Raw genomic sequence first — 13,883 nt, forward strand, 5'->3', positions numbered from 1 at the left:
AGGTTTGGGGTGCGGCAGGGAGTTGCCTTTAAACAAAAGTTGTAAGGTATCACCTAACTTTGAAACAAGCTGCCCTTCTTGTCTTAGGGAAACAGATGAAAGAGGTGGCACAGAAATAGTGGGACTCATACCCTGAGCTAAGGAGCCACAGGGCAATTTAGTGCTTCCTACAGCTTACTTCATAAGGTAGTCTCAAAAGACAACTACTAAATCTCACTCAACTGCAGCACAAAAATAAGCAGCTAAATTCAATATCAGTGTAAAATCTCAGTTCAAACTGCTCCATTATATTACTCTTTTGTTATTCACCAGCTAATTAAACGTGCTTTCTAAATGACTTAAAAAATGAAACCAACAAACCACCAACAAGAAAATGCCTAACAATCATTCTGCAGTCCCACCAGAAACCAACTCCAAGGGAGCTGGCCAGCTCATCCTCATGCAGCACAATGGCAAGACAGATTTCATTAGGCTTAAATGTCACCCAAGAAAAAGAAGCTGTGTCTTGGCACTTAACATGTGCTCTGATTAACAGCATCCCTCAGCAGCCCTCCACTCTCTGTTAATTATTCTCCGATAAAGATCCCAACCTACATTCATCCTGGAAGCCACCAAGACCTTTGCACTGAGCAGTTCATAAAATGAAAATAACGGCGTGGTTGTATCTGCAAATACACTTTGTTTCCTATGTAAGAAAACCACAGACTCGGAACCAATGTGCTTCCTGCTATCCTCAAATGCTGCCCCAAGCTTGGGAGCTATTTTTCAGTGCTAACATTCCTTGTGTTTCCATAGGCATGTCATCTTGAAGAATGCCAGTCGCTGTACCAGCAAGCAGCTTTATTTCAAATGCCAGCACCTCTCTAAATTCCACAACAGATGGACCCCATGGGTTGGATTAATTACTTGGTCTTTTAAACAGCTTTAATAGAGACCATTTTATCAAGACACAAGGCACAATACCACTGCATTTTCTGCAACATCAAAACCCATCATGATGGCATGACAACTGCTGGCCTTGGGCTGTGGGTGCGTGTCCCTCCTTCCACCTCCCCGACATCCTGCTCCCAGCTGCAATTTCTTGCAGCGCTGGGACAGGTCCTGGGGAACCTTCCTCATGTCACAGCCGCAATGTGGAATGTTTAAAGTCATGATATCACCCTGACATCAGCCTCTTCCCCTACAGAGGCTTCACTGCTTTGCTGGTACCAGGATTGGAGATTTTTAAAGGCCGTTCGCCTACCACTGCTACGGAACACTATCACATAATTCGCAGCCAGAAGGCTGAGGCTGACCATGATACAGGCTTCTAGGGGAGCTACCACTACCCCTCGTACTCTCCGCAAAGCGACGAGTGACCCATCAGCTCAGTGACACCCCTGAACTGAGATCTGAATACACAAACTAGGCTCTCCATGCTACTAAGAGCAGAGACACATGAATGCAGCCTGATTAACCACACCCTGGGACCTTGTGCCAGGGGAGGTTCAGGTTGGGTAATAGGAAACATTTCTCCTCTGAAAGAGCGGTGCTGCAGTGGCACAGGCTGCCCAGGGAGGTGGTGGGGTCACTGGCCCTGGAGGAGTTCCAGAACTGTGGGGATGTGGCACGGAAGGATGTGGTCAGTGGGCACGGTGGGATGGGTTGGGGTTGGACTTGGGGATCTTAGAGGTCTTTGACAATCTGAATGATTCTATAATGTATAGTCTCTTGTCTTTCTCAAGGGACAGTAGGTGAATGTTCAGTAGGTGAAGAGCTCAGCAATCACAGAACCAAACAGGTTGGAAAAGACCTCCGAGATCATCGAGTCCAGCGGTCAACGCACGCCCACCATGCCCACTAAACCAAGTCCCTCAGGGCCACATCTGCTGCATTTGCTCACCAAGAAACAACCAATAACCAACAAACCCTGCTTGTGAAGCTGGAACAAAGAGGTCCAGAAGGACCTGAGAGCCTCAGCAGAACCACAAGCAGCCGAGTCCCTAAAATGGTCTTACAGCAAAGCCTCACTTGCCAGCATCGGAAAGGTACCTCAACTTCTTGAAAACCAGTCACTGAGAAGCAGGCAATGCTTCTTGCTGTTTGCATAAAGCTAGAAGCCAAAAACCTGCAAATGTTACAGATCACATGCCGAGAGCATTTCTAAGTGCATTTAGAGAGGTTATGCTTTAATTATCCTGAAAAGCCGAATTTCACTTCAAAAGCCTGGGTTAAAACTGTAGTACTGAGTCCCGTCTTCCATACAGCTCCTCTGTATGACTAGGAAACCTGTCAAGGACCACAAGGAGCTGATCTCTAACCCCTTTGTTGCATTTCACTTCTGCCCAAGAATGTTACATTACTCACTCTTACAGTAAAGAGATGGTTTTCTTACCTCTGCTCTACACCGATGTGTGCTTTGCAGTAAGACAATGTATTCAGTCTGGTTTTGTGTTGCTTTCCCTTTCCCTGCCCCAGTGCTTTCTAAATTAAAGATCTGTATCCTGTGAGATAAAAGAAACCTGATTTTTTTTTTCTCTTGCTACTAAAGAGACACAGAGATCCTGGCCATAGTAAACACTAAAGACACAAATGAAACTAAAGGAAATCGGAGGTCTGCAAATCGCTTTGGGTGCTCAGTGAGACCAGCAGGTTTTCAGAACTTATAGCATGGGTACCCACATAAAGAACAACACTGGCCTTAATTTCATGAGTTTAAATAACACTCAATTCAACCAAAGGCCGAAATTTCAGTGTTTATAGCAACATGCTTGGACACAAACCATCAACACCACCATCAGCCTTTTAAACTTCATGGAAAACCTAAAACGTGATAAAGATCTGAATTCCACACACAGAAGAGCTTCAGGACGAGCACCCATTTTTGCTATTCTCGCCAAATGCCCCATTTCCACTCTAAGCAGAAAAGCAGCACGACTAAATAATGCACCCCGCTCCTAGTGATGGTGCTGGGACAGTAAATCCTGGATGGTTTCCATTGGCATCTCTTCCTCAACAAGCTGCTCTGTCACCTGTAGCAACCTGGAGTGGACACCTGCATGATGACAGCTCTTGCTTCAATTAACGAAGGGGACTAAGAGGAGGCTGGACAAGATGGCTTTCAGAGGTCCCTTCCAACTCTAAGGATTCTATGAGGTTCAACCAAATGCATTTTTTCCTTAAAGGCTTTCACAATCAAAGGCAGCTGAATCTGCAGGCCAGAGCCAATCCTTCTGGCTGGACAGCTCCCAAGGTTTCAAGGATTCTGCTCTGCATGGAAAGCTGCAATCTCAAGCATGGTCTACACGTTTTGGTCTTCATATTGGTTCTTGCTCTGATAGCACGAGCTCAACTGACACTCCTTACCAGCGGTGGAAGACTTGAACATCTGCAAGAGCATGCAGATGGTCTGTACAAGTCCAACTCAACGAAATACTTTCCCAGTATTGCAAAGCAGTGCTGACTTTAATGTAAGAATAGTGCTGGTTCAACACAGTCCAGCTCTGCTTTATGTCAAGACGCAGTAACTTTGTTCAAGGAGGCACATGTGAGCTCGGTAAGATGAACGCATTGCTGTCATAGAGTTCCCCTTCTACTTGGCAGAGAAGGCAGCAGAGGTGCAGATGCTGGCTGTGCTCTACGTGTCTTAAAGTCAAGCACGCTCTGTCACAAGGCACGTGCTCAGCTAACTTCTCCAAGCGTTCACATCAGCAGTTACCAACAACTATGAGATGTAATATGATAGCGACAATTCATTTTTACTTTAGATATATCTAAGCTTTTTTATTTATACTACAACAGAAGGAGTAGCTCCACGTCCTGTGGGATATTTCAGCTCTCCGCAGCTCTCCCTTGTCCTTACCTTTGAAAATTCTCTCCCGTGCCCACAATACATGCATGCATTACATAGTTAAGCCTGGCTGGATAAGCATCAATAAAAAGCAAAGCCTGAAGGCTGTCCTCCTCCGGATGTGCTGCAAGGGGCTCAGTCACTGATGGCACCACAGTGGTTCTCGATCACGCTCACAGCTCAAGCACAAAAGGAGCTCATCGGGCCAATACTACAGGACCTATTTTAAAAGGTTTCGCTCTTCTTGGAGCTCATCAGCTGTAGGTAACGGCCCAGACAACCGGCATTGCCTGTTCTATCAGTGGGAGGAGCCCGACCACAGAGCCAACAGCTAACGGCGCAGCCCTCGCTCTTGCCCCAACCACAGCCACCATCCCAAATCACGCCATCTGTTCTTCCCCCATCGCCGCCACCACGTCATAAATCACAGCCTGAAACGCTGTCACCCTGGTTCCGTGTCTGCAGCTCCAGGTGTTGCCTCACTGCTTTCTAATTACTTCCATTTAGGGACTAGATCAATCAGCTTCTGAGCTATTGAAGGGATGCGTTGGCTTCTCCCCTTTGTTTTGGTTTTTAAATACTCCATTTGGTTTTATTTTGTCATTCCACCCATTAGACATCCTCCAAAGGAAGCTCTGATAACTTTAGGATCTGGTAGCCATTTTCAGGCGCTGTTTATGATGAAATGCTGCAGCCCCATCAGCTACACAGAACACAAGTACAAGTTCATTTATGAATGATTAAATTTGAGTTTGTTCAGCTTCCTGATGTTCCTATACCAGCAAAAGGGATACCTGACATCACTGACAGCCAGACTGCGGGTGTTGCGTGAGGATAAAACCACATTTATCCCTATTTATGTTCAGTAATAGCTTATAATTACAAACAAATCATCAGAATACTATCGGGCACACATGCAGATCTTAAGTGTACTAGACACACTGTGAAGGAAGTTTAATAACTGCCTGCCAGTTTTCTAATTAGAAGGAGCCCATCATCCCAGGTGGTTTGAAGAGAGAGCTCCATCCGCGCCAGCTCCTTTAGTTCTGAAGCTTGGAACAAACCCCTCCTTGAGATGCAGACACCGAATGACAGAGGACACAGCCACACTCCACTCAGTCACTGCTGCCACGTCTGCCCCGGAGCTTTAATCACTTCTTCCGGGCACCTAAACTTCTACGGTTCCCATTTTCATTTGATGGAAACGACTTTCAATAGCTTGTTGTATCTTCAAGTCTAAAAGTGAATTTAAGTGCAGTGTAGAAAAGCCTGTATTTATTCACCTTAAATGATACTGAAGTATTTTTTTTTTATAATTTCTTTGCTAAGAATTAGAAGAAAACCCACAAAGCTCAGCTTCATTCCTTCACCTCCCTCTCTGTCCATCCAAAGCACTCGCTGCTGTCCTACTCCCTTGCTTGTCTCTTCATCTTCCATTCTCATGTGCTTCAAGTTCTGATCTCCCTTTAATCAGCACTCAAACACAAGTGCATGTCATTGATTAAAAGCACCCCTTCATTCTACTCTTACCAGGAAGAAAGAAGAGCCCTAGAAGTTATTTCAGTGGGGGTATATTTAACACATTTAAGGTCCCTTCCCACCCAAAGCATTCTATGGAAACCCAAGGGGAGAAAAAGAAGAGCCACTCACGCTAACAGAACAACAATGCCTTCCTTACACAGTTCTGATCCTTCTTCTGGTTTAACTACAACTTCAAACTCTGTTCCCAGCCCTGAGTGGAATTCATTAAAACACAAGTAATGGTGCACCGAAGTATTTAACATGCTTTACGTGTTACCTCAGTACCTACAACAACCCGACCAACAGAGCGGCCATGAAAAACCACACGCACCTTCTGCTGCTACGAATTCCCAGCAAAGCTCCAATGCTTAAGATCTTCACAAGTCATAACGGATGGCAGTTTAGAAGGGCATAACCCATAAAACTCCAGACTAAGAGCAAGATCATATTGGTTTTTGGTGTTGCTTTCACGGCCAGGTAGAGCTCCAGCCCACCCGGATGACTACAGCACTTCAGCACAGCAATGTTTCAGCACCCGCGTTGTAACTATCTGTGCAATGCCTGAAACAGCAAAAGAATCCGTGCCCTCAGGATGTGCTGGGGCAATGCCAGGGCAGGGAAAGGCAGTGACACAGAGCGCCAGCTCCACACCCCGCAGGCTGGGAAGCTCTGCAGCTGGCGTTCTCCAAGTTGCAGGAGATAAGAAAGCTGTAAGAGAACGGCTCCAGGTGATACGGCAGGGATGTACCTCCACGCACGCAGCTCCAGTGGAGAGGGAACCGGTAAGCACGCGGAACAGGAAACCCACAAGCTGTTAAGGACAGCACTACGTGCTTCAGCACGCATCGCACAGGCAGATCGGCAAGATAAGGGAGGGAAGCACAGAAGCTGGGCACAGGGGCCAACAACACAAAAATGCTTTTCTTTAGTAACTTTTTAAGTGTTTAATAACTACGGCGTGCGCTTCGTATATTCAAACCTGAGATACAGGTGGGGATTGTTTTGTTACATATCTGTATTGCTTTAGCACAGTTGAGAGGTTCAAATGCTTCCATTCTTTCTGGTAAGCCTTGCAAGCCCACGGGCCTGGAAGGAAGCCACGAAGCCAAGCTTAGCCACAGGTTATCAGTGGAAACCCATTAAACACTGAACCAAACGTACACCACACAATCACGAGTTCTTTTCCTCGGCACTGAGAGAAAAACCTAAAATATTAACAGAAGTGTTGTGAATTCCACTCCTTATCACCAAATGGCATAATCCTGAAACCACATTAAAAAGCAGCAGTGGTAATGGTCAGAGAATCAGGCTGCGCTCAGAGGGGGACGCTGAGAACTGTGCCAACTGGAAAACTCTCCCTTCCTACCAGGCCAAGTGTTGTGCAACTGCAACGCCAGCATCGATCCTACAGACTGCCCACAGCCGTGCTAAGGGAGTTACCTTCCCTTTTAAAAGGAGTTTTAAGAGGAAATGAGATGCAAAGAGCTGTCCTTGAGAAACAGAAAAGCTTGTAAGAACAGCAGCCAGCAGCTGAGTGGAGGCACAAAGCTCCTCCCTGAAGGATCCTGGTTACAAGGAATTGTCAGCTGCCACTCTTAATGCCACCCTGTGGTACTAAGTGTGCAATATATACAGGCTGACTGAAAAAGTGTTTTAGCAGAGACGCTACAAAAGCCTTTCTTGTTGCATCACAGCTTCTACCTAAGTTTTCTGTTCCGTTCATCGCTTTTATCTATGTCATTCCTGAAAAACAACGTGGCAAACGAGAAGGCTGAGCGCACCGGCTGCCACATGGACAGCAGGAGTTCACTGCTCTAAACTGCCTGCAAGAGGAGCAGCCTGCTGCAAGCAAGCAGGGAGCAATCCTCAGAGTCTAATGCTGCCACAGCATCTGCGTTCCCCACAGCAGAGGACTGTAATGAGCAAGACGGGGCGGGGGCTCATAGGGCTCTCAGAGATCTGCAAAACGAAGACGACAACCCTCTGCAAGAGAAGCAGCAGCATCCCAAGGAAGATTTAAACAACAAGATGGTAGGGTCAAGGCAAAAACAGCCTGGGACAGCTACCTCTGGAGCAGCATCCCGGGCAGAAAGAAGCACAGCAGGACTGCGAGGCTCAGAAGAACGGTGCTGGAAGGGTGAGGTGAACTGGGCACTCTGGCAAATACCTTCCGAGAAAGTGCAGCACAGACCACAGCAGCCTCACAATCAGCCCTCGTTCTGGTGAGAGGTTACTGCTGGAACTGCCCTACAGCCATTAGTTCTTTCCATCTTCACTAGCTTCTTGTCAGTAACGCCCTTTTACCCAGATTCTCCATTAACCTAAAATATCCTTTAGAAACACAGAAAGGAACGGCCTCACACACACACTTCTGGGTTACCTCCATTCCTTTGAGTGCACTTTGTAATATCATCTGGCAGTACAGGATCACATACACTAACCAAGGAAAGAAAAGAGGAAAAAAAAAAAAAACAAAACAACCCACACAAGTAATTCTTCAGAGAAATGTTTCTCCAATTTCACAAGGTGGAAGTGAGAATTTTCACTTTTTTTTGCCCGGGCAGCCACACCAGCCAACACCAGAACGCGGAAGCTGACGCACTTCGCACTCAGTTTCAGGAACGCGAATAAGAAAACTGAAAGTACAAAGCATTTTTAAAGGGCAGCACTGCACAGCTGTGGTCCAAACTCACTGGAGTGGCTCGGAGACTATCAGAGGCGTGTTGTCAAGCAGCACAGAAACCACCGGCAAAGCGCTCCCCAGCCCATCCGGGGCTCAACAATCCCCTCTGAAAAAAGACAGCATTACACAGCAGTGCGGCTCTCCTGGGTCTCCGCATCCATCAGGTTGCACGGAGAGCTCCCTGCAGACAGCCAAGGTCAGGCTGGACGGGGCTCTGAGCACGGATGGAGCTGTGGGTGTCCCCGCTCACTGCAGGGAGTGGGACCAGGTGGCCTTGAAGGGTCCCTTCCAACTCAAACCATTCTATGAAGACAATGACTCCACGACCACAGCTCCTTAAGCTCTGTGCCACGGCTCAGCCCCAGCGCAGCGCATTACCTGGATGGCACACGGAGCCTCGCGGGGCAGCGTCCACCTCCGGGGGCTCAGCTCCTTCACCAAACATCGAAGGGCAACCTGAAAAAAACAAAAACAACAAAAACAAAAACAAACAAACAAAAAAAAACAAGCACAGTAAAGTTCTGTGAGAAACATACGGATATTTTCCCCATTCTGTTGAAGGCTGAAATGCAACTTCTTGACGCACGCAAAGAGGAGGACCCCGAGTTTGTACTTTGAAGGGGCTGCAGATGTCACACCCCGCGAGGGGCCGGGCTCCCACCCACCGGGCTGGCACCGACCCAGGGAGGAAACACGCGTTTCTCAACAGAAAAAACACCACGACACTTTCCCCGTTTCTCAGCTCTAAGCACGATGAGCTCCTCCCGCTCCAATTACGCCCACCGCTAATTGCGCAGCCCGAGCCCGACGGAGAACGGGGAGGGTCCCACACGTGCCCACAGCCCCCGCTGAGGCCACGCACCTCTCCCGGGATGGCCGCCCCGCTCCTCCCGGGCCGCAGCCGCCACCGCTCCGCCTCGGCGTCCCCGCTCCAACGGTCCCCGGCCGCCTCACGGCGCGCAGCCAATCGCGGGGCGCCTCCGCGGGGGCGCGCGCCCTCTGGCCAATCCCACCCCGCCCTCCGCCGCCGCGAGCCAATAGCTGAGCGAGCCCTCGATCCTCGCCCCGCCTCTTCGCTGCCACAGCCAATCGCCGGGCGGACGCTTCTCCGGTGGCGGACGTGCGTGCTCCCGCACCGCCCCTCAGCCAATCAGACGCGCTCTCCGTCCTCTGGAGCGCTCGTGCTCTCCAGCCAATCAACAGCCAGCGAGGCTTCGCGCGCTCCCGTCTCCGGCGCAGGCGCAGTGGGGTGGGAGCTCCGTTCCTCAGGGCGCTGAAAGATGACATTTAAAGCTGCTGAGGTAGCCGCGGAGTGCTGCTGAGGCGTCCAGCGAGCGCTGTGCTAGTGCTCGTGCTGAACAGCACGATAATGCGTGTTTTTTTCCCCAAATCCTGTCGCCAGGCCCACTGGTGTGAGCAGGGCGGCTTCTGCGGCTGGACGATGAAGAACGTAAAAAAACACAGAAGAGGCTGACGGCATTTTTCAGTACGAATATGCTTCGATGACACAGTTCTGACAGAAGTTTCTGTGCTGCTTTGTCCTTCCCCCCCCTGCATATCGAGCCCTGGGCTCCCTTCCCGTTGCAGTTGCTCCTTGAGCTTTCACTCACAAATAACGCTTCCTTTAATTCAGCCCACTGTTTTCATTTTTTTTTTTAATTCAGCCCACTGTTATGTTTTCATTTTTCCCAACTGTGATGCTTGCCTGAAGCAATTCTACCTCTTCTTACGCAGCACTGCTGCCCGCCCTGTGCCCCTGCTGCATTTGTGCAGCCCACATCTGAATGGAATTTCAAAAGCAAAACACCTACTGGGACTTGGTTTCAGCACAACAGCAATTTAAAGAGCTGTGGTTTGGACCAGCTTCATGTGAGGTCGGCAAAGGTTTTCAGTAAGCGTGAAGTGAAAGGGCAAACCCACATTTAGAAGCGGGGAAGAAGAAATGAAAGCAGAAAAGAAAAGCACTGGAGTTGTTTAAGCTTTGTAGGGAGAAGTGAAGGACTTGGAACACCAGTAGTAAAAGTTGTGCAGCAATGTCACTGTATTTTTTCGGTTACTCTGAAGTAAAAAGAAATATTTTTCAACAGGCTGTATTTGGTTTCTTTGTGTGTGGGTTTTTTTTTTCTTTCTTCTTTTTTTTTTTTTTTTTCCCACAGTGGTGCAAGAATATTAAAAGAACCACAGAGAAACCACAGAGACCCAAGGAGAGGGGAGCAGCCAGAGCGAGGTCTCACCAGTGCTGAGGCAGCAAACTCCAACCAGAGTCGCTCCAGGGGCAAACCTTTCCTCAAAGACAAACTGTGCAAAATATGACAAAGATTGGAGCTGCTGGGAATCAGAAAGGTGAAGTGCAAAAGTGCAAGAGCACGGCACCATGTGAGCCTCGGCGGAGAAGTTTAACTCTGTCCCAGCCAAAACCAGGACAGGGGCAACGTTTGCTTAAAATTCATTTACAGTTTTCAAGCATGAAAATTGTCTTTCTGTCCAGCTTAAGGTGGAGTCAACGGCAAAATCATTCAGAAAAAATCTCAGGTCAGGTCTTACAACAGGAGAGACTTGTGCAGAAGTGGCTGCTCCAAGAGGAGCTCTTGCTGGCACATCAAGGACCCAAAGCATTAAGCTTACACAGCCTGAGCTCACTGTGATACCAGGTGAGCTGGGCCCTCCTTTACACAGCATCTCCACATGTGACGTATTGCACAAGGTTCGTGCAGTGATTAGAAATGTCAGGCTGGAAGGAATCTCTTGGATCATCAAAAACAGCTCCTTCGTATCACTGACACTGCATTTCCATCTCGTGTACATTACAGGTATTGTGGTTTTCTTCCTTTCTAGTATAGCATGTTTTTGCTCTGTCCTTCACCACTACAGCAAATACATTTCTGCATTTACACGTTCATGCACTTGAACTCACACGACCTCGGTGCCCTATTTGTCTTCTCCCCATTCTGATATTTTACCTGCAGAGCGCTGATAACTCGTTATTTCTTCTGCATGGCTCTAGTATCTCACCTAAGCCACTTTGTAACGCCATCGCTTTCTCATCTTTTATTCTTACTCATTTTGTCCCATTAGTTAATAATCTGCCATCGCCACCTGCTACCTTTGCCCTTCATTTGCCCATTTCTCCCCTTTCTTTCCCCCAAGGGCCTGGCAGACGGCACCGTCGGAACTGTTCAGAAGTCAGAAGGCTCTGAGTCCAAATTCATTTGGTTGTAATGAGACCAGCCCAAAAGAAGCACGAGTCAAAGGTAAGGCTGAGAATGGCCCAAGCAAGAAACTGGTTTTGACTGACATAGTAATTTAAGAATTTTGAACTCTGAATGCGGATTTTTTCAGACTAGCAGCTGAGTGCCAAAGAAGATCCCTGACCCCTACATACAGACGTGTGGACATATGCATCTCCAGCTGCGTGTCCCATGTTGCTCTGCCATCTCACACGTATCCCCAGGTAACAGCCAGCACACTAACTGAGATGAAGCAGAAGCTGAGATCGGGAGAGAGGAACAACCTCCTTTCTGTTCCTTTCTGGTGTGACAAGATAATTGCTTTCCTTGAGCCACGGGTGTGCTTCTTCTCTGTATTTAGAAACTGATTCTGCAGCGTTTCTTTCACCCACAAGTTTTGTTTTTTTTTTTTGTTTTTTTTTTTTTTCTAATTGCAATTTGGCAGAGAACAAAACAAACCAGACGATGATTATTAAACTGAAAGTGGTCTGTTAAAACAGAGATGAAATGTCCAAATGTGACAGGATGGCCTGTGTACGGCTCCCTCCCAAGGCACTTCAGACTCATTACTTCGAAGAGCTGCACGGAGAGCTGCAGGAAAACCAATGTAGGAAGGCATGGAGAGCTTAGGAAATGGGCACTCATTGGTGATAACCAGATAGGAGCGACAGCATTTCCAGGGATAACCTTCGATGCTCAGACCTTGGGCTTCACTGCTTCCTAACTGTGGGTTGTGTCCATCCCCTCCCTTCCCAAGTGGGGCTAACAGAACTTATAGATTTATGTATTCTTTTAATACAAAGATACAACAACTCCTTAGTTACATGGAGTAAAGCAGACAAGACAAAGCTCGAGAAGCAGCCTGGTCCAGAAGGAGGCGTCTCTGCCTACAGCAGGGGGTTGGAACTGGATGATCTTAAAGGTCCCTTCCAACCCTGTGGGACTGAGATGGTACAGTAATAATGAGATATAACTCATTAACGAGTGGAACAGAACAGATGAAAAAGTGGCGCTGACGACGTGACATCACCGTTAACACAGACAAGACAACGAAAGGAGTGATTTAAATTGCTCATAAAAAAACTCCCGGACTCTAAAATCCCTTTCTTTAGGATAATAGGTCCATCAAATGCTTCCTAGAGCACTAAGCCCAGTGCTTTGGTACAGACACACTGCGACACCCCTTCTAGCTTCTGTGTTTTACCCTGAACTTTTTGGCTTCTTTCTTACCCGGCAGGGCTTTGTCCTTCCCTGGGCACGCAGAAATCCTTCAGCACATTCGTTCCAGTTTGAAGCGGTCGTTGTTGAATGCAGGGGAGCAGAGGCACACACAGTAAGTGCCTCATTGCCTTGGACAACGCTCTGATTTTCTCTCTACTGGCAATACACAAACCGGGCTTTTGGAATTGTTCTTCCTTTCCCATGGCTAAATCGCACTGACAGCTTATAATTACAGGATATGATTAATTAGTATGTCAAGGTCCTGCTCATCTCGTTACGTCCAGTTACTGTGCACCCACTCCTGGAGCAGAAGCTTGTGTTACTGCCCCCAGACAACTCTGTGTGCTGCTGGGTTTCACTCTGAGTTGCTGATTACCAGTTTTGTCTGTGTGCACGTTGCTGAGATTTCCCAAATTTGTGTTGTCAGCTCATTTTCTTGGGATATTCCTGACTTTTGGTGCTGATGTCACTGATAAAAATCCTAAGATTCATGGCTGGACTGAGTGACTTCAGTAGGATCCTCCATCCAAACTGATTTCCTGCCTTTAGGCCTATCCATACTAAGACCCTTTAAACCAGTTCTTTACATTTACTTTATATCCATCTTCTCAAGCTTTGCTACCAGTTTTCCACATAGTTTCTCGTACCAATTGTATTACTGAAGATACACCTTATTTTTTTCTGGGCAGAAAACCATTTACACTGAATTAGTCTGCACATACCTTGGGCAAGATCGTGTTGCTTTCTCTCCCGGTAGATTTTACTTGAAAACTTCCAGAGCCTTGCATAGAGAATCAGGGAATCCTTAGAGTTGGAAGGGACCTCTGAAGGCCATCCAGTCCAACTCCCCTGCAATGAACAGGGACACCACAGTGAGATCAGGTTGCCCAGGGGCTGGTCCAGCCTGGCACTGAAAGTCTCCAGGGACGGGGCATCCACATCTCTGGGCAACGCATTCCAACACCTCACCACCCTCACTGTAAAAGGCTTTTTCCTTATATCCAACCTTATAATATTTCAGGGACAAGCAGCCCCAGGCTTCCTACGTGTTCCCAGGCACCTCACTCCCGCTGATGGCATCGAGTTGTTAAGTGATTCAAGTTTTAAGAGACGTAGTTCACTACTTTCACTCGGGGTCCCTTAAAAAGGCAAAAGGTCGTCACTGAAAAACCAACATTAGCAGCACTAGCGGCCATAAAATCATACGCTTTTTATTTAACATAAAATGAAACATGAAGATAAAATACACATTTGCCCATGTGCTGAAGAACTACGGTATTTTACATTCATTTATAAAGCAGGTAGTTTTACATGACAAAAAGAAGGGAGAGGAAGAGGAATGGAATCTGCAGTAAGACAGAAGCCACGGGGCAGGCTTTTGCTTGTCCAAGTGCTACCTCGT

At 47.6% G+C, this 13,883-nt stretch overlaps 1 protein-coding gene and 1 long non-coding RNA gene across 15 annotated transcripts in view; one reads left to right on the forward strand and one right to left on the reverse strand.

Annotated features, from left to right (window-relative positions):
* DTNB (dystrobrevin beta) overlaps positions 1-9,050 on the reverse strand; it is a 139,056-nt gene extending 130,006 nt beyond the window's left edge. For 5 of the 13 annotated variants that reach the window (XR_002436911.1, XR_002436910.1, XR_002436912.1 and 2 more), the window contains exons 1-2: positions 8,896-8,994; positions 8,412-8,489 (exon numbers count right to left, since the gene is read on the reverse strand). Coding sequence is in view for 1 of the 13 variants with exons in the window: in XM_021391889.1 (XP_021247564.1) it covers positions 8,412-8,478 (67 nt within the window). In the remaining 12 variants the exon portion in view is untranslated. Of the gene's footprint in view, positions 1-8,411; positions 8,490-8,895 lie in introns of all 13 variants that reach the window. The other 8 variants (XM_021391891.1, XM_021391890.1, XM_021391887.1 and 5 more) reach the window with 4 other exon arrangements.
* Positions 10,152-13,824, forward strand: LOC110396305. Of its 2 annotated transcripts, XR_002436914.1 has the most exons (4): positions 10,152-10,843; positions 11,181-11,284; positions 11,373-11,484; positions 12,498-13,824. It is a non-coding gene; the product is annotated as an uncharacterized LOC110396305 (long non-coding RNA). The 2 variants fall into 2 exon arrangements; XR_002436913.1 differs by having other exon boundaries at positions 10,154-11,284.

The sequence above is a fragment of the Numida meleagris genome, chromosome 3 (assembly GCF_002078875.1).
Source record: "Numida meleagris isolate 19003 breed g44 Domestic line chromosome 3, NumMel1.0, whole genome shotgun sequence".
In the NCBI taxonomy this organism is placed as follows: Eukaryota; Metazoa; Chordata; class Aves; order Galliformes; family Numididae; genus Numida; species Numida meleagris.